Source organism: Capricornis sumatraensis, chromosome 2 (assembly GCF_032405125.1).
Source record: "Capricornis sumatraensis isolate serow.1 chromosome 2, serow.2, whole genome shotgun sequence".
NCBI classification, from domain to species: domain Eukaryota; kingdom Metazoa; phylum Chordata; class Mammalia; order Artiodactyla; family Bovidae; genus Capricornis; species Capricornis sumatraensis.
The window spans coordinates 214,265,518-214,286,226 of NC_091070.1; the positions used below are offsets into that span (position 1 = coordinate 214,265,518).

At 44.1% G+C, this 20,709-nt stretch overlaps 1 protein-coding gene across 1 annotated transcript in view; it reads left to right on the forward strand.

Annotated features, from left to right (window-relative positions):
• The window catches only part of TRPM8 (transient receptor potential cation channel subfamily M member 8), a 95,056-nt gene that overhangs the window by 27,309 nt on the left and 47,038 nt on the right, over positions 1-20,709 (forward strand). The window contains exons 9-15 of the mRNA XM_068965093.1: positions 5,703-5,805; positions 7,124-7,242; positions 14,199-14,489; positions 16,298-16,393; positions 17,393-17,522; positions 18,938-19,083; positions 19,893-20,005. Of these exons, the coding sequence (XP_068821194.1) occupies positions 5,703-5,805; positions 7,124-7,242; positions 14,199-14,489; positions 16,298-16,393; positions 17,393-17,522; positions 18,938-19,083; positions 19,893-20,005 (998 nt within the window). The remainder of the gene's footprint in view (positions 1-5,702; positions 5,806-7,123; positions 7,243-14,198; positions 14,490-16,297; positions 16,394-17,392; positions 17,523-18,937; positions 19,084-19,892; positions 20,006-20,709) is intronic.

Here is a 20,709-nt window from a genome sequence, read left to right on the forward strand (position 1 = left end):
TCCAGCGGTCAGTGCAAGGATGCTCTCAGAAAAGGAATAGACAACTCTTAACTCACCTGTCAAAGATGGCCCTGGGTCCATTCCAGTGACTTTCCTCTTATTCTATATGTACATTGCTTGTAGAGTCCAGACAAGGTCATGTCCAAAGGGCCATGCCCCTGTATGGGTCCCCATACCCTTTATAAAGGACATTAAAAAAAATTTTTTTTTTTGATGTGGGCCATTTTTTAAAAAGTCTTTATTGAATTTGTTATAATACTGTTTCTGTTTTCTGTTTTTTTTTTTTTTTTCTGGCTGTGAGGCATGTGGGATCTTAGCTACCCAACCAGGGATTGAATTGGCTCCCCTTACATTGGAGACTTCCCTGGTGGTTCAGACGGTAAAGCGTCTGTCTACAATGTGGGAGGCCTGGGTTCGATCCCTGGCTTGGGAAGATCCCCTGGAGAAGGAAATGGCAATCCACTCCAGGACCATTGCCTGGAAAATCCCATGGACAGAGGAGCCTGGTCGGCTACAATCCATGGGGTCGCAAAGAGTCAGGCACGATTGAGTGACTTCACTTTTACTACATTGGAAGGTGAAGTCTTAACTGCTGGACCACCAGGGAAGTCCCTTTATGAAGGGTTTTGATTTTCTGCTTCAAGAAAACTGCTACAGGAAAGTCACGTGAAGCAGGCTAAATGTCAGACACATTTCACTTTCTATGATTATATTGCCCTTTCTGGGGTGCATATCTAATTCATATTCATATGCTAATGATTTATCATAATTATAATCATGTCAATCAGAAGATATACATCAATAATAAAAATTAGCCTGGCATTTTAATTATGCACTTATATGGGGTTTGGCAGTTGGTAGAGCTTTCCCAAAAGACAAAGCTCAAGAGTGGAATTATTAATAGATGAATGTATATATTCAGTCAGACATTCGTTGAGCAAGCTCTTGGGGTAATTGTGGGTGGCCTCACTGGCCACGTGGACAAGCAGCCCCTAAGCCTGGCGTCAGTCTCTCAGCCTCCTCCAGAGACCCCATATGCTTGCCCACTGGGCCCAGGCCCTCCTCCCCACCAGGGCTCTCATAGTTCCCCACTCTGCCTACTCCCACCTTCTCAAGAACTTGACCCTTCAGCGTCTCCCAGCCTGCCAGCCAAGCCGGTATCATTGATTTCCAACACTTGCATTTATGCAGTAGTAATTTATTGAGCACGTACTGATGCCTGAACCTGCAACAGACATTTCAGAGAGTACAGAACAGAGACTGCTTGTCTTCAGAAAGAAAATGGAAATTAAAAAAATTCTGTTGAGTGATTACAGTACAGTGCAGTGTTTAATTTCCTACTGAAAGTTTGTTGTTGAATCACGATGCCGGGATTCTTGGCCCCCGGAGGAGAAGAATTGATTCCAGGGCCAGAGATGAGGCTTGATCGCTCAGAGCTTTTGTGTAATAAAGTTTTATTAAAGTATAAAGGCGATAGAGAAAGCTTCTGACATAGGCATCAGAAGGGGGCAGAAAGAGTACCCGCTTGTTAGTGTTAGCAATGAAGTTATATACTCTCCAATGAATCCAAAGAATGTCTGGAGGTTGTAAAGACCTCACCAGACCTACTCCCATAATTTACATTTTAAGATAACAGAATTAGCCAGAAGGTTTAATCCAGAGACTGTCCTCAGGCAGAATACATAATACATTGTTGTTATATAATCCTTGTAAAGAGCAGGTCTACTCCCATAATTTACAGTATTAGCCAGAATGTTTAATCCAGAGACTGTCCTCAGGCAGAATACATTATTGTTATATAATCCTAAGGAATGTAGAGAAGGAAAAAAAAAAGTTTGTCTTTTCTTCCTCCTTGAGAATTCCAGACCCCTCTCTCCTTGGTGACCCCTAGACTTCTTATCAACCTGCCTAGGAGATGACTCTCTCACTAGCAGAAAAGGGAGTTTTTAAGAAAATTAGTATTGTGGATACACCGGGCTTGAGCCAAGGGAGCCCGGCCTGGTGTGAGAGGGCCTTTCAGCGGAGGGCTTCTCAGAGGAGGTGACATGGGAGCTGAGATCTGAGTGATGGGTGAGGGTAAAGGGTGAGGGCTGGGCTTGTTTGGGGCACAGCTCCTGAGACTCGAGATAAGCCCAGCTCCCCAAGGGACTGAAAGATGGCGGTGAGGGTGGATGCTTTGGGGTGGAGACTGTGGGACTTAGGAGGGGCCAGGCCAGGGAGCTCCTTGAACACTGTCTGGAACTTTAGGTCTTGTTCAGGTGTGTCAGGAAGTCGCCGAGGAGTTTGAGGCAGGGTGAGGTGTGATCTGAGACTGTTTCAGTTGAGCTCACATGGGCTGCAGTTGGGGGTCAGGATCCTAGGGGGATGGACTATGAGTGGGCGCCCCTGCAGAGTCTCTGGGTTCCATTCATTTGCTCTGTATCCATGCTCATCTTCTCCTTCTTCCTTTTCATTCCAAAGGAAAAGTTGTCTTGGCCCTTCTGTGCTGCCCACCCCCAGCTGGCCCCCAAATCTTGGGACCTGGACCCCTCCTCACCTGTCATTTCTGGCCAGACCCCTTTCCTTTGCATGAACAAAGGCTGCCAGCGTGGTGAGAGGACCCTTCCCTTCCTGCCGTCAGCCCCTCTCCCTCTCTGTCAGACTCACTGTGATCTGCGCTTTCCTGCAGTTTTCATCTATTTCGTCACCCTCAGATGCCTTTTGAATGAAGCCCTTGGACACCACCTTTCCCAGGAAACTGCAACCTTAAGGTCACCTCCTAAAGTCAAAATTCAAGGGCTCTCCTTTTTTCTTTTTAAAAAATTGAACTCAAGTTATAATACTGTGTTCTATCAGGCGTACAGCCAAGTGATTCAAATATATATATGCATATATAAATTAATGCACTTATTGTCGTTGTTCAGTCACCCAGTCGTGTCTGACTCTTTGTAACCCCATGGACTGCGGCACACCAGGCCTCTCTGTCCCTCACCATCTTCTGGAGTTTGCCCAAGTTCATGTTCATTTCATCGGTGATGCTGTCGAGTCATCTCATCTTCTGACCCCCCTTCTCTTTCTGCCCTCCATCTTTCCTAGCATCGGGTGCTTTTCCAGTGAGTCATCTTTTCACATCAGATGACCAAAATACTGGAGCTTCAGCTCCAGCATCGGTCCTTCCAGGGAATATTCAGGGTTGATCTCCCTTAAGATCGACTGGTTTGATCCCCTTGTTGTCCAAGGGACTCTCAAGGGTCTGCTCCAGCAACATGATTTGAAGGCATCAATTCTTTGATGTTCTGCCTTCTTTGTGGTCCAGCTCTTACAACCGTGCATGACCACTGGGAAGACCATAGCCTTGACTCTGTGGACCTTTGTTGGCAGAGCAGCGTCTCTGCTTGTCTAGGTTTGTCATCGCTTTCCTGCCAAGAAGCCATCGTCTTCTGATTTCACAGTTTCAGTCACTGTCCTCAGTGATTTTGGAGCCCAGGAAGAGGAAATCTGTCACTACTTCCACCTTCTCCCCTTCTATTTGCCATGCGGTGATGGGGCCGGATGCCATGATCTTAGATTTTTTAATATTTAGTCTTAAGCCGGCTCTTTCACTCTCCTCCTTCACCCTCAGCAGGAGGCTCTTTAGTTCCTCTTTGATTTCTGCGGTTGGAGTGCTATATCTGAAGTTGTTGATGTTTTCCCGCCTGTCTTGATTCCGGCTTGTAACTCACCCAGCCCGGCATTTCTCGTGATGTGCTCAGCATATAGGTTAAACAAACGGGGGTACAGCAGACAGCCCTGCCCTACTCCTTTCTCGATCTTGAAACAGTCAGTTGTTCCATACGGGGTTCTAACGGTTGCTTCTTGACCCACATATGGGTTTCTCAGGAGACAGGTAAGATGATCTGTATTCCTGTCTCTCAGCTTTCCATAGCTGTCATGATTTACACGGTCAAAAGCTTTAGCATAGTTGATGAACAGAGACAGATATTTTTCTGTACGTATATATAATTGTGTCTATATATGAGAATAAGAATACATATACACACATATTTTTACGTAAAGAATATGTATATATTATTTTCAGATTCTTTTCCATTGTAAGACATTAATGGTGGTCCAGTGGCTAAGACTCTGTACTCCCAATGCAGGGGGCCTGAGTTCAATCCCTGGTCAGGGAACTAGATCCCACATGCCACATGCCACCACTAAGACCAAGAACAGCCAAATAAATAAAAATATATTAAAAAAAAAAGACATTGCATATAGTTCTCTGTGCTATACAGTAAACCCTTATCCTTTGGACAATCCTTGGTGTTTTATATTTAGCAGCATGTATCTGTTAATCCCATACTATTAATCTATCCGTCCCCTCCCCTTCCCCCTTTGGTAATCATGAGTTTGCTTTCTACGTCTGTGAGTCTGTCTCTGTTTTCTAAGTAAGCTTATTTGTCTTCTTTTTAGATCCCACATGGAAGTGATATGTGCTTTGTCTTCCTCTGTCTTATTTCAGTTAGGTCCACCCATGGCTGCTGCAAATGGCATTATTTCATTCTTTTTTTATGACTCATATTCCAGTGTGTGTGTGTGTGTGTGTGTGTGTGTGTGTGTGTGTGTGTGTGTGTGTGTGTGTGTGTGCGCGCGCGCATGTATTCACCGCATCTTCTTTGTCCGTTTGTCTGTTGATGGTTGCCTATGACCTGGCTATTGTAAGTAGTGCCACTCTCAACATTGGAGTGCGTGTATCTTTTCAAATCAGGGTTTTCATCTTTTCTGAATATATGCAAGAATGCATGTATAGCCAGCCTGACCTGAGGCTTCCCTCTCTGCCCAGCCAAGACTCTGTAGTTCCAGATCTTCAGGGCCAAATGTTGCCGGGAAAACCTGCCACCACCTTGAACTCCGTCGGACCACAGCCAGACTCGCTTCCTCCTCTAGAGGGAGCGCTTCACTTTCAAGCTCCCTCCAAGCTGGCCTGAAACTGTAGAATCAGGAGGGGCTCTGCCTCTCCCCAGGCTCTTTTTTTTTTTTTTTAAGTCTTTTATTGAATTTGTTATAATATAGCTTCTGATTTATGTTTTTTAGGTTTCCTTTTGTTTTTGGCTGCAAGGTATGTGGGATCTTACCCCCCTGACCAGGGATCGAACCTGCATCTCACTACTGGACTGCCAGGGAAGTCCCTTCCCCAGCTCGTGAATCTTACAAAATGTCTTAAAATTAAACATTACATAAAATCACAAAGGAAAATATAGAGAATCCCTCGTCTCTTTATTTAATCACCACATTGTCTTGGCTTTTATTCGCATTGAATTTTTCTTTCTATTGTCTAAGCCCTTAGGACCACACTAGGACAATGTCTGTGGTTTTTCTGTTGTCTTTTCCTGATTTATTTACTCGTTCAATGATTGAGTACCTACCATGTGTCACATACACACACTCACACTCACCCCTAGTCATTTTATCTGGGAGCTTTCTAATAGGTTCTTTTTTATATACGTGTCCTTATAGAAGCAGTGCTTTATGCTTATCGTGGTCAAGGACTCACTATTTCAATTTAGAAGTTAGAAGCTATGAGTATGGGCACTGTAGAAGAGGGAAGGAAATCTGAAACATTCCTATAGGTGGTCTTTAAAAAAAAATGCAGCAAGACATTCCTCACCTAAAGAGAGAAGTTTATACTCCTCGGGCCTGAAATCAGTTGGCTGACAATTCTGCTCTTTAAATCTTGCCAGCTCAAAGAAATTGTCGAAAGTTCTCACCTATTAACAGTTATTAAAATGGAAGAAGCAGGGGACGAAATTGTGAGCAATGCGATCTCCTATGCATTGTATAAAGGTGAGTAAAAATAGCTCTTCTAGAAATGTGGCTTTCTGTGGCTTTTAATGGCTGGCATTTATTTTTTAAACAGCCTTACTGGAAATATAATCTTGCATTTAATTTTGATTATCATAGGTTGAAAGTCAGAATAACTATTATTGACCTCCTTGGATGTATGTATTTAATAGAACAAGAATTTTTATGTCATTAAAATACTGGTTAAATATGATCACAGTGCTTTCCAAAGAATTGTCGCTAGTAGTGGTTTAAAATCTTTTTCTGAGCCTCAGACATCTGGGAGAATGTGATAAAAGCTATGGACCTTTGTCCCAGTGTTCCACATCTGTGTACACATGTGCACACACACTTCACACACAGATGCTCCTGCATTCAGTTTCAGGGGCTAACGCATCTCCTGAAGCTTGTGAATGAGCCTCAGTTTTAAATCCTCATGTGTGAACTTTGCTTCCTGAGAATCCCATCCAGGTGGAATTACCTTAAGTAAATAGATCCTTGACAAAGACCGTTTGGAGTTGAGCCGCCTGATTAATATCTGTAAGGTATGCAGAGCAGGGCAAGGCACCTCGGAAGTGCATTTTAAGCATTAACTATTTATTAGAAACATTCTTGTCATACTTGTCAGAAATTTGGTTGTAAAGATATTTGTTGAAATGGGGCTACATCTGTAGAGATACATAGATACAGAAAATAATAGCTCTGGAAATGACAAGTAGAACATTGTTATAATATAGCTCTTTATTTCATAGATTTAGATATAGTATAAGTCAGATGAGGCCCTGGAAATGTAATATTTATGGAATCTGAATGTATAGGAAAAGATCAATATACCATAGTTACGCTGTTAGGATATGGAATGGAAAGATATTATCATCTAAATTGATCCTCATCATATACTTTGGGACATAGAGAATATGGATAAGAATCAGTGAAAATAAAGTGTCAATGAAATGACAGCTCTGAGCGTCTGATTCCTTTTTTTTTAAAGATTTTTTTTTTTTTGATCTGGACCATTTTTAAAAAACCTTTAATGAATATGTCGTAATATTGCTTCTGCTTTTTATGTTTTGGTTTTTCGGCTGCAAAGCATGTGGGAATCTTAGCTTCTTGTCCAGGGATTGAACCCACACCCCCTGCACTGGAAGATAAAGTCTGAACCACTGGGCCACCAGTGAAGTCCCTCTAAGTGTTTGATCCTAAAAGAACATGTCTAGAATCTCCTTTGAAAAATGGATCTGATAATTGGCCATATGGAGTGGTTCTGATGCTCTTGTTTCTGGGTGTTTGGTTAGTTGACTTTTTCCCTGTTCTCTTACAGCCTTTAGCACCAATGAACAAGATAAGGATAACTGGAATGGGCAGCTTAAGCTTCTGCTGGAGTGGAACCAGCTGGACATAGCCAATGATGAGATTTTCACCAATGACCGCCGATGGGAGGTAAATAAGAAGCCCTCCTTGGTGATTTCAGTGCAGGTCTAGTCTATTTCTAAGAAGCCTTTGATACTGAATCTTGAATGGACGTTCTGTCTGGTGCATCTGTGTTGCTAGGCCTCACTTGCTTCATCTGTTTTTGCTGTTGTCCAGTCGCTGAGTTGTGTCCAACTCTTTTCAACCCCACGGACTGCAGCACGCCAAGCTTCCCTGTCCATCACCATCTCCCGGAGTTTGCCCAAACTCATGTCTATTGAGTCAGTGATGCTATCCAACCATCTCATCCTCTGTCATCCCCTTCTTCTTCTGCCCTCAATCTTTCCTGGCATCAGGGTCTTTTCCAATGAGTTGGCTGTTCACATCAGGTGGCCAAAGTGTTGGAGCTTCATCTTCAGTATCAGTCCTTCCAATGAAAGTTCAGGATTGATTTCCTTTAGGATGGGCTGGTTTGATCTCCTTGCTGTCCAAGGAACTCTCAAGAGTCTTCTCCAGCACTTCTTCGTCTGTAGCATGGGATAATAATATTGACTTCGTAGGTTGGTTGTAAAGAGATAATAAAACTAAATACACTAATGTTAGGTAACATCAAGCCATCAATATTATCTAAAGTTTACAGCTTTTCAGCTATGATGTGAGAGGCAATTCTCCATCTGGGTGTAGAGGTGAAGATTTCCTCTTGGGGGAAATATATGCTTGACAGCGGTTCTCATTTTGTGCCCTACTCCACCTTCCTAGCCAAATTCTAATGAGAAAACTGTCAGATGTGAGATGCATAAGAGACAAATAGAACAAGTTGATTGAAGACATACAATGAATATCATAGAAAATCGGGCCTCCCCCAGGCAAACCTGCGCCTCCAATATGGAAGTTGTATGTCCAGGAAATCTGTATTTTTTCCCCAGTAAGCTGACTTTTCTCATTTAGAATTAATTTTTTTCACATTTATTCAGCTGCACTGAGTCTTAGTTGCAGTATGCGGGATCTTTCATTTCAGCATGGGAACTCTTAGTTGCAGGATCTAGTTCCCTGACCAGGGATCGAACTCAGGCCCCCTGCATTGGGAACACAGAATCTTAGCCACTGGACTGCTAGGGAAGTCCCTCTCACTTTGAATTTGATGACAGCTCTAAGGCTACACTTTCCAGCAGCATCCTCTTGTATACAACTCAACTGAGATCCACTTCAGGAATTCTGATTCATAGGAACAATTATAAAATGTCACACTTGGATCCACATAGCAGGGGCTTCTTTGTTTTCAGCTCTTCAGTCATTGGTGGGCAGTGAGAATTTCATTTTATATGTGTATAACAGTATAAGGCATGTATATTTCATAACTTTGTATCCTTCCCAGTCAGACTCAGAAAACACTTTTAGGCCCATCGTCATATAATCAAAGAGAAAGAATTCATTTATATGAACGTGATCAATTTTAATAATAGAATACAAATAAAGTCATGGCTTATGGACATTTAAATTATTCATTTCTTTAGCAAACACTATCTTTGTTTGGTTTTTGCAGTATAATGAGTCCTATCTCATATGGCAAGCCTTGAGTTAGTTGAGGGAAAGTAGAATTGCAAGTAGATTTAGTTAATTGATTCATAAATGAACCCATGTGTGTGAACTGCCCTATTTAAGTGAGGTTAGTTGGTACAAATAAACATAAAGTTGGGCACATACTGAATTGATCATTTAATTTTACTAACTTAGATAAAGATAGTTAAGCATGAAGGGTCTAATGGTTGAGAGAATGGACTCTGGAGCCAGCCCCTCTGCATGACTTAACCTCTGCAAGTTACCTAACCTTCCCATACCTCCATTTCCTTGCACAGTGGTGAGTTGGGGTCAGCTCATACTGTTTTTAGCAAAAATCAAAGTTGACTGCTAAAATTTGTAGGGCTTTTTGAGTCAGTTGTTAAATATAGTCATTAAAAATAAAATAATATAAACTTAGAACTAAATAAATTTTATTAAAAACAAAAGCAATACTGAATCAGACTCATCTCTTTCTAACTATTTTACTACATTTGCTATGACCTAGCCTCTGGAAGTTATGTCTGTTGTATCTGTGTGCTGGAAACATTGTACCTGGTACTCTCTGTCGAGGCCCAATTGAGCATTCAGTGATACCACATGATAGCTGAAGCCTGGCCGTGGTGGGAAAATTTACACCATAGTAATGGGCAAATGCCACAAATCTGGGTTTATTTTCTTCTAGAGAGTTGGTTGTGACATGTTTACCAGCATACCACTGCTCATTTAAAAATGGAGATGGTAATAGTAGTATCTACCTCACTGAATTGATACAATCAGATGTTTCTAAAGAGCTTGAGACATAGGCACCTGTTAAGTCCAGTGTAAGTCTTTGTTTAAAAATAAATACAAATCTTTGCAGTAATGGTAATATTTGTGTAATCTCTTATACAGCACAAAGCAGTTTCACTGTGCTTGTTCACTTGGCCCTCACATCAGCATCCCAGGGATTATCTCATTTTGATGGTTAATAAGCCAGGGCTCCATGGGTACCATGGTGGGGGTGGCATTCTGATGGCATTTTGGGAGCCTGTTTTGAACTTGAATCTCTAAAGGCATCTTTACCTGTGTTACCTCATTTCATCCCCACAAACACTTATTTTACAGATGAGAAAAATGAGTTTCAGAGACACAGTCTCATTCAAGGTTGCACATAAGGTAGTTCAGTTCAGTTCAGTCGCTCAGTCATGTCTGACTCTTTGCGACCCCATGAATCACAGCACGCCAGGCCTCCCTGTCCATCACCAACTCCCGGAGTTCACTCAGATTCACATCCATCGAGTCCATGATGCCATCCAGCCATCTCATCCTCGGTCATCCCCTTCTCCTCCTGCCCCCAATCCCTCCCAGCATCAGAGTCTTTTCCAATGAGTCAGCTCTTCGCATGAGGTGGCCAAAGTACTGGAGTTTCAGCTTTAGCATCATTCCTTCCAAAGAAATCCCAGGGCTGATCTTCAGAATGGACTGGTTGGATCTCCTTGCAGTCCAAGGGACTCTCAAGAGTCTTCTCCAACACCACAGTTCAAAAGCATCAATTCTTCAGCACTCAGCCTTCTTCACAGTCCAACTCTCACATCCATACATGACTACTGGAAAAACCATAGCCAAATAGGAAAAGGAGTACGTCAAGGCTGTATATTGTCACCCTGCTTATTTAACTTCTATGCAGAGTACATCATGAGAAATGCTGGACTGGAAGAATCACAAGCTGGAACCAAGATTGCCAGGAGAAATATCAATAACCTCAGATATGCAGATGACACCACCCTTATGGCAGAAAGTGAAGCGGAGCTAAAAAGCCTCTTGATGAAAGTGAAAGAGGAGAGTGAAAAGTTGGCTTAAAGCTCAACATTCAGAAAACGAAGATCATGGCATCTGGTCCCATCACTTCATGGGAAATAAACAGTAGAAACAGTGTCAGACTTTATTTTTTGGGGCTCCAGAATCACTGCAGATGGTGACTGCAGCCATGAAATTAAAAGACGCTTACTCCTTGGAAGAAAAGTTATGACCAACCTAGATAGTATATTCAAGAGCAGAGACATTACTTTGCTGACTAAGGTCTGCCTAGTCAAGGCTATGGTTTTTCCTATGGTCCTGTATGAATGTGAGAGTTGGACTGTGAAGAAGGCTGAGCGCAGAAGAATTGATGTGTTTGAACTGTGGTGTTGGAGAAGACTCTTGAGAGTCCCTTGGACTGGAAGGAGATCCAATCAGTCCATTCTGAAGGAGATCAACCCTGGGATTTCTTTGGAAGGAATGATGCTAAAGGTGAAACTCCAGTACTTTGGCCACCTCATGCGAAGAGTTGACTCATTGGAAAAGACTCTGATGCTGGGAGGGATTGAGGGCAGGAGGAGAAGGGGACGACAGAGGATGAGATGGCTGGATGGCATCACTGACTCGATGGACGTGAGTCTGAGTGAACTCTGGGAGATGGTGATGGACAGGGAGGCCTGGCATGCTGCAATTCATGGGGTCGCAAAGAGTCGGACACGACTGAGCGACTGAACTGAACTGAACTGAACTGACTAGATGGACCTTAGTTGGCAAAGTAATGTCTCTGCTTTTCAATATGCTATCTAGGTTGATCGTAACTTTTCTCCCAAGGAGTAAGTGTCTTTTAATTTCATGGCTGCAGTCACCATCTGCAGTGATTTTGGAGCCCCCCAAAATAAAGTCTGACACTGTTTCTACTGTTTCCCCATTTATTTCCCATGAAGTGATGGGACCAGATGCCATGATCTTCGTTTTCTGAATGTTGAGCTTTAAGCCAACTTTTTCACTCTCCTCTTTCACTTTGATCAAGAGGCTTTTGAGTTCCTCTTCACTTTCTGCCATAAGGGTGGTGTCATCTGCATATCTGAGGTTTTTGATATTTCTCCTGGCAATCTTGATTCCAGCTTGTGATTCTTCCAGTCCAGCATTTCTCATGATGTACTCTGCATAGAAGTTAAATAAGCAGGGTGACAATATACAGCCTTGACGTACTCTTTTTCCTATTTGGAATCAGTCTGTTGTTCCATGTCCAGTTCTAACTGTTGCTTCCTGACCTGCATACAGATTTCTCAAGAGGCAGGTCAGGTGGTCTGGTATTCCCATCTCTCTCAGAATTTTCCACAGTTTATTGTGATCCACACAGTCAAAGGCTTTGGCATAGTCAATAAAGCAGAAATAGATGTTTTTCTGGAACTCTCTTGCTTTTTCCATGATCCAGTGGATGTTGGCAATTTGATCTCTGGTTCCTCTGTCTTTTCTAAAACCAGCTTGAACATCAGGGAGTTCACGGTTCACGTGTTGCTGAAGCCTGTCTTGGAGAATTTTGAGCATTACTTTACTAGCGTGTGAGATGAGTGCAATTGTGTGGTAGTTTGAGCATTCTTTGGCATTGCCTTTCTTTGGGATTGGAATGAAAACTGACCTTTTCCAGTCCTGTGGCCACTGCCCAGTTTTCCAAATTTGCTGGCACATAAGGTAAGGTAAGTTAATGGTAAAACCAAGATGTGGAAACAAAGATGTGTCTGACTTTGAAGCTGTTCTCTTTCCCTGTGTGCCAGGGTTTCTCAAAGAGTGATCCCTGGACCGGGGGTAGCACGGGCTTAACTTGGGAGCTGGTTAGCAGTGTAGATCATCAGGGCAGCCACTGCTTTCTGCCTCTGTCCCACTGGGAGCCACAGCATGAGGATTCAAGGGCCCCTTGGCAGTTCCCTCTGCAGGCAACATGTGATCCTCCTGAGACCAACATCAGACAGAAACAGAAACTGCTAATGCTGCCCTTGGCGAGGGATATTCCTCTGAACCGGGCTCAGACACATCCAGTGAAGAGAGTGGATTGGATGGGCAGTGAGGAGACGTGAGTGGGTTCGGTGCTACAGAGCCCAGGCCCCTGGAACTGCCCCCACTGGCTCCAGCTGATGGTTCTCCATGGTGTCAGATCTTCTGGTGTTTACTCATGAGTATTAGTCGCTCCATCATGTCTGACTCTTTGCGACCCCATGGACTGTATGTAGCCCGCCAGGCTCCCCTGTCCATGGGATTCTCCAGGCAAGAATTCTGGAGTGGGTTGCCCTTCCTTGTTCCAGGGGATCTTCCTGACCCAGGGATTGAACCCAGGTCTCCTGCATTGCAGGTGGATTCTTTACTGTCTGAGGCATCTGGATTTTAATTCTGGAATTTGTGGATTTTTATGAACCATCTAATTTTTTATTAATTAATTTTTATTGCAGTATAGTTGCTTTATAGGACTTTATAGTGGTTTTGTAGGACTTCCCTGTAGCTCAAATGGTAAAGAATCTGCCTGTAATGCAGGAGACCAGGGTTCAGTCCCTGGGTCGGGAAGATCCTCTGGAGAAGGGAATGGCAATCCACTCCAGCATTCTTGCCTGGAGAATCCCATGGGCAGAGGAGCCTGGTGAGCTACAGTCCATGGGGTTGAAAAGAGTGGGACGTGACTGAGCGACTGACACACACACATAGTTGTGTTACAGTGTTGTGGTGTGGTAGCTTCTGCTGCACGGCAAAATCAATCAGCCGTACGTATGCATATGGCCCCTCCCTTCCGGATTTCCTTTCCATTTAGGACACCACGGTGCACTGAGTTCCCTGTGTTATACAGTATATTCCTATCAGTTTTCTATTTTATACATAGTCTAGTTGTTAATGTTGGCAACTGAATCAAACTAAAAAATATTGGGTTGGCCAAAATATCCATTCAGGTTTTGAAACACACAAACGAACTTTTGGCCAACCCAGTACTAAGGAAGACATTGGGAAACAGTGGTGTGATCTGTGGATCACTGTTTTGTGCCTGAAGAATGTATTAATTATCTTTATTAAGATTTTCAATAAGCTTCTATGGCATAGGACTTATCAGAGCCCAGACAGTAGAGATAAAGGGAAATAATAACTGGGTATCATTGTCAGGTGTTCCAGTAGCTCATGGCTTTTTAACATGGCTAGGTGTTGGCCTCCCTGCGGCACAGATGGAAGAGTTGGTTGGTGGTTGGCTCATAATGGTGTCTACTGTAGATCTCAGAGAAATGGTGTGAGCTGGATGGCAAGTTCCCTGTCCCCTAACAGAGCCAGTGCTTCTGTACAAGACATTGGGATCGTTCTTGATCAATGCCATCCCTACATGGTGTCATCATCTCCACTTTACCATAGCACAAGGCCAAGTCCCATCCAAGCCCACGTCTGGCTGATTTCAGATCCCACCATACTGCTTCCTTCTCCTGCCTCAGTACTTGAGTTAAAATCCAACATTGTGTTACAACTGAAAATATAAATTTTATTTCCAAAGCAGAACTGAAAGAGAAACTGATGATCCTGTTACTTTGTGGGTAAAAGTGCGATGTAAGCTGAGAAAGAAAATGCCTTGCTTCTTTAGTTGGATTTAGGGTGTGCATTCTCTCTCTGCTCTTTCTCCTCAGTCTGCTGACCTTCAGGAAGTCATGTTTACAGCTCTTATAAAGGACAGACCCAAGTTTGTCCGCCTCTTTCTGGAGAATGGCTTGAACCTGCGGAAGTTCCTCACCAATGACGTCCTCACCGAGCTCTTCTCCAATCACTTCAGCTCCCTGGTGTATCAAAACCTGCAGATCGCCAAAAATTCCTATAATGATGCCCTCCTTACCTTTGTCTGGAAACTGGTTGCTAACTTCCGAAGAGGCTTCCGGAAGGAAGACAGGAATAGCAGAGATGAAATAGACCTAGAGCTCCATGTATGTACTGGGATGGTTGTCTGCCTGAATCCTCTGATCTCTTGAGTCTTCCTTCAGAAAAATCTCTCTACCTCTCTAGATTCCTACTCCCTACCTCATCACCATCGTGTAGTCAATATATTGGGTTTGTTAAATTTTTTGCCCTACTTCATTTATTTAAGCTAGCAAATCCTATTGAGATAACAAGTGGTGTATTTTCTTGCCTTATTCTTGTGCTATATTAACAACTAGTTATCGCGGTGTTTATTAATTGCAAAGGTTGGTGCGATACACTTTCTGAAGGCATCTAACAGAGAAGAGGGGCAAACAAATGGCAACCTGTTCATGCCTTAGCCTTTTGGACGTGATCTGCCTAAAATAGTTCTGTGCTATCCATGCAAAGGACTGGAGAACTGCCAAGTTTTCCTTTGTGAATGAGAAGGGAAGCGAATCTTTCCAAAAGGACAATCCTGGTTTCCATTTGAGAGGATGTTATGGATGTATATAACTTATATTCTTTCAAGATTTTCTACTTAAAGGACAGGCAGGGCCAGTTTCCTGCACCTGCGACTCTTTGCTGAAGGCTTGCTCTAGTCAGAGCCCACTGAGGGTCAAATTGGTGTATAAATACCCCAGCAACCTTCCTGCTCAGAGGGGATACTTCTGAGGCCTGTGTCCTTCGCTGGCCCCTAGAGTTAGTTGCCTAGTGGGACTGTTGTTGTTTAGTTGCTAAGTCGTGTCCAACTCTTTGCAGCCCCATGGACTATAGCCCACCAGTGTCCTCTGTCCATGGGATTCTCCAGGCAAGAATACTGGAGTGGGTTGCCATTTCCTTCTCCAGGGGCTCTTCCTGACCCAGGGACTGAACCCACACCTCCTGCACTGGCGGGCAGATTCCCACTGAGTCACCAGGGAAGCCCCACCTAGTGGGATTAGCTTCTGGTTATTTACCGTGATAACCTGTCGGTCCTTTCTTTTCTAATCTCATTTCCTCAGTCTCCGAGTGGTTTTCCTGGAATCGCTTCTCAAAATGCTTGTCTCAAATCCTTTTACTTCTGGGAAAACTCAAGCTAGGTCATTATCTTTTATAGTTCTAGAATTTTAATATATGTGTATGTTGCAAAAATCTGAATGAGCTAGGTGTTTGAAGAAGTTGGAAGTGTTTAAAAAGCTGTTTGATTCTATTTATAGTGAAACTCTCCACAGTGTCCATAACTGTGCCAGAAACACTTTGTATCTTGGTAAAACTTGTAGGAAAGATTAAGAGGAATCTATACATAGAGTTGTTTTTCTATCTGAAAAAGAGTCCCTTGGAAGATATGGGTGGCTAAATGAAGCTGGGATTCTAGCTGAAACATTAGGAATTGAAACTTTGAATAACACTCCAGAGAAATAAATATAGTTTTACATTGTGATAATTGAACTTTAACTATCGGAAAGTCGGAATTTAGATTGAGCATTTTTCTAGATGAGAAGGAGATTTATATGGTGAATTAAAGGAATTGCTTTCTCTTCCGGCTGCCAGAGTCATTCAGCTTTTAAATTGCTGTCAGTACATTTTTTTCACCCTTTATACTTTTCCATCTACTTGTACATTTCGTTTTATGACAGATCAAAGATTCTGTGTCAGATTATACCACCTGGTGCATTGGGGAGATGAAACGCTCATCCCTATTCTGTGAAAATGGATTCAGGCACCAAGTTGCAGAGCCCTCCAAACACGGGGTGCTCCCTAGGGCATCCTGACCCCATTTTCATTCTCATCCTAGTGTGTCTGCTAAAGTGATGTTCCAGCCGTAAGTGCTGACTCCCTGCTCTAACCCTCCCAGGATGTGTCTCCTATCACTCGGCACCCCCTGCAAGCGCTCTTCATCTGGGCCATTCTTCAGAACAAGAAGGAGCTCTCCAAAGTCATTTGGGAGCAGGTAAATGCCCAAGTCCTTGGCAAATGTGCGCTTTGCTGTGGTTGTTCTGACCCTCTCAGAACTCACACGTGTGTGTGCATGTGTGTCCACGCTCAGTCGTGTCTGACTCTTTGCTGCCCCAGAGAGTGTAGCCCACCAGGCTCCTCTGTCCTTGAAATTTTTGCCATCTCCTTCTCCAGGGGGCCTTCCTGTTCCAGAGTTTGAAGCTCTGTCTCTTGCATCTCCTGGACTGGCAGATGGATTCTTTACCACTGCATGCCCTGGGGAGCCTAACCTTAAAGCATCACTAATGAAATGAAATATTTGATGTAACAAAAATGGTTGTGGCTTGTGTTTAATGTGAACAGAGGTGTGTTTGGGAGGGGAGGTCTCTGGAAAGTCCTGGGCTTTGTGGGCAATCCAGGAAGCGCTTACTTCTTAGGTGTGTGTGGATGTGCGACTGTTTTCCAAGTGGATGAGGTTTTTAAGTTTAGTTTAAAAATTAATTTCTGGCTTTATCACATTATAGACAGGAAGGTAGGGCCTGTACAAAATCTGCTCTGGGAAATGATTGATATTTCTCTCTGTGATTCCTTACAAAATGATTTTTCTAAGTGATTTATGAGCAGTTGAAAAGCAGTTACCTTCTCTACTTTTAGAGCCTACAATTAGGTACTAAATATTAATTCACACACAGTCTCACTAACTACGCTGTCAGATCTTCGTGCCCTTGGCCACTTTCCCACCTGAGCTCTTACAGCATGGGGGTGGGTCTTCAGACCTCCCACTGCCCCATCTAACTGTCAGCTTGCCCTGCATTGCTCTTGATACTGTCTTTTTGTCTAATTCCGTGTTCATGACTGTGAGTATACTCAGGTTCAGGACTCTCGGTGCACACTGCACATCTTGCTGGGAATCCATTTCCTGCTTTTGCCACAATTTTTTTCCTTGACTGACTTTGACGTTGGCTTGACCACAAGGGATTTAGAATTAATGGCAGCATGCTCACTTCTCTGAAAGACCAGGGGCTGCACTCTGGCCGCCCTGGGGGCCAGCAAACTTCTGAAGACTCTGGCTAAGGTGAAGAATGACATCAACGCTGCAGGGGAGTCGGAGGAGCTGGCAAACGAGTACGAGAGCCGAGCAGTGGGTGAGCCTCCTGGAACGGGACCCGGGGCTGGCACAGGCACGCTAGGGGGCATTTGCTGACTTTCCTAAGACTGAACGGGGGGAAATGCGGGTTTCCTCACCCCACAGCCTCCCAGAGCCATGTCCAGGTCAAGTCTAAGCAACTCAGCACCGTAGGGGAGCCTTGGAGAGTTGCTATTCAGAAACCGTGACAGGTTTGAGGTTTCACCTGATGTGTGAGCTGACGGGTTAGCCTGCCAGTCTCCCATACCCATACCTAGGGATGATCCCAGAGCCCTAGCTGGGGACACAGCTTATTTCTATGGGAAAGGCAGCATTCAGAACAGCATCCAGGGTTGTTCCTCGTGCCTCGATTCCCCACGGGGTGATGTGAACAAGAGCTGGTGTTGACAGCCCCACAGCTCCCCAAAATCAGGAGACTCAGGGCCTCTATAATACAAGATGACAGGCGAGCTGCCCAGCTCCCCTCTGGGGGGGGTTTCTCATCACCTGGAACAGAAGAGGGCAGAGGCCTTGCTGAGTTTGATGTTCCCGGAACATCTGTCCTCTGTTTGCTTCACTTGCCCTTGAACAAAGCTTATCAGTGCCCCTGCTCAGAAGGCCCGGACCGTGCGAGGTGTGAGAAATCCAGGGCCAAGTTGCCTCCCAGCAGCACAGAATGTTAGGCCAGTTCAAATTTTTTTTTCCCCCCACTTGGGAGTTTTAAGTTTGCAGGGTGGCACATTGCCAGCTGCAGGCGTGTTTATCTGTTGTCTTATGTAATGAGTTGAGCTTCTCTACATTGGAAAAAAAAGGTGTCTGATTTTTTTCTTCTAATATATTTAAAATTTGAAGATATCATGTTGATTTCGGATTGACTTAGCTAGTCAATGACTCCTAACATTTTGACTTTTAAGATAGTTCCTCTGAGGATCAACACACCAATCTCTTTGTCATAAGAGCACAAAATATGAACTTTCAAATGTCAAAATATGAGCCCATCCTCAATGCAATTGGTCAGTGTTTTTTTATTACCTCATTTTGGCTTTTTTTTTGGCACTGTGCCTTAACTGCAAAGACCCTCACCAAGAAAACACAAGAGGTAAATGAGATAGCCGAGGGTCTGAGTCCTCCCCGCAGTGGCTGAGCCCCATCAAAGCGGGAGCTCCCGGTGTTCACTGCAGCCCAATGGGCATTTCTGCCACCTGCCGCCAGGAGGTGCTGTAATGGGCATGCGGTGCCCAAAGAAGACCCCTTGCCCTGTAGAGAATTCTCTTGTGTTGGCCTTCTCTCTGTCTTTTATAAGCCAGGATAGTCCCAGCCAGGATTTTGTGGAAGTCAGGGCTTGGCTGGGGGAGAGGGGGCAGGGTGAGAAAGTTCTATGTATTGGCCAGCCCTGCCTCCCTCTTCCCTCTCTCTGGGGATACTGTCACTTAGAGCTGTTCACAGAGTGTTACAGCAGCGACGAGGACTTGGCGGAACAACTCCTGGTCTATTCCTGTGAAGCCTGGGGTGGAAGCAGCTGTTTGGAGCTGGCGGTGGAGGCAACCGACCAGCATTTCATTGCCCAGCCCGGGGTCCAGGTAAGCAGCACGCCGTCACCAAACAGCACGCCTAGACACGAGCCTTTCCCATCAGCTGGGTCTCTGGATCCAGTGTTACCTCTAGCTCGGTGCAGGGATGGGCCAGGTTACATGAGCTCCCTGAGCCTTAGTTTCCTTATCTGTAAAATGGGCAGAGTAGGGGGTAAAGAAAGGGTTGCTGTGAAGATTCAATGAGGCAGTATGCGAGTGGAGCGAGCCCTTTATGGTAGCAGTTACTTTTACAGCCATTGTCAGTAGTAATGGAAGCAGAGAATTAAGTATGAAGTGGGTTCAGCCACTGTAGATGCTTTCTGCCTTGACTTACACTCACAGCAATTTGTGTCTTGTGTCTCAGCTTTGGGAGGGGAGATATTTCACCCACCATCCCAGCTGGAGGAAAGGGAGGAAGGTAGGGAAGAGGACAGACTGACACTCATCTACACACTCCTTGTACGTGCAGTCGTGCTTTATCTTCACAGCATGTGTGCAGGTCAACATCATCCTGTTTTACTGATGAAGACTTGCACAATAAGAATTACAGTTTGTTAAGGTTCATAGGTTTAGTGAATTTGGACTCATACAACCTCTGTTTTAAAGTCCACAGAACTCAACATAGGACAGAACTGAAAATCAAGCAGAAGTTTTAGTGATTTAATCATAGCCCCTTAGAATCCAGGTAACCAATATAAAAGAATAAGGGTCTCAATTCAGAGAGTGAGGGGGCGTTTGAGGGCTGGGAAGAAAGGTCGCACACCATCCGGCAAGTCATTGCACTGATAAGGACCTGTTCCTTTGTTTGTTTCCTCTAGAATTTTCTTTCCAAGCAGTGGTATGGAGAGATTTCCCGAGACACCAAGAACTGGAAGATTATCCTGTGTCTGTTTATTATACCCTTGGTTGGCTGTGGCTTGGTATCATTTAGGTATGAAACCAAGGCACACAATAGTGTGTGTGCATGCATCTGTGAATGTGTGAGCATGTGTGTGGGTACATGCATCTGTGTGTGTACAAGCATCTCTGTGTGTGTATATGCATCTATGTGTGTAGACGTACTTGCCTGTGTACAAGCATGTGTGTGTGTGCACACGCGCCTGTAGGTGTATAAGCGTCTGTGTGTAAACATATATCTGAATGTGTAGATGTACTTGTGTGTGTACAAGCATCTGTGTGTGTGTATATGCACCTGTGGGTGTATAAGTGTCTGTGTGTATACAGACATCTGTGTGTATAGATGTACTTATGTGTGTACAAACCTTTCTCTGTGTGTACAAACATCTGTGTATAGATGTACTTGTGTGTGTACAAGCATGTGTGTACAAATGTCTGTGTGTGTAGATGTACTTGTGTGTTTGTAAGCATCTATGTATGTACATGCACCTGTGGGTGTACGAGCATCTGTGTGTACATACATATGTGTGTGTACAAGCATCTGTGTCTGTACAAGTGTCTGTGTCTGTGCACACATCTCTGTGTGTGTGCTCTTGTGTAAAGAAAGCATTGTAAGGCCTGGAATTTATGATGTCCACTCTAGTGCCTGCATGCATTGGGTCTGGGATCTCCGTGGGTTTTCCCGGGGTTTGAAACAGGTAGAAGTGGGGTCATGTTCTTATAGCCAAGGCAGAATTT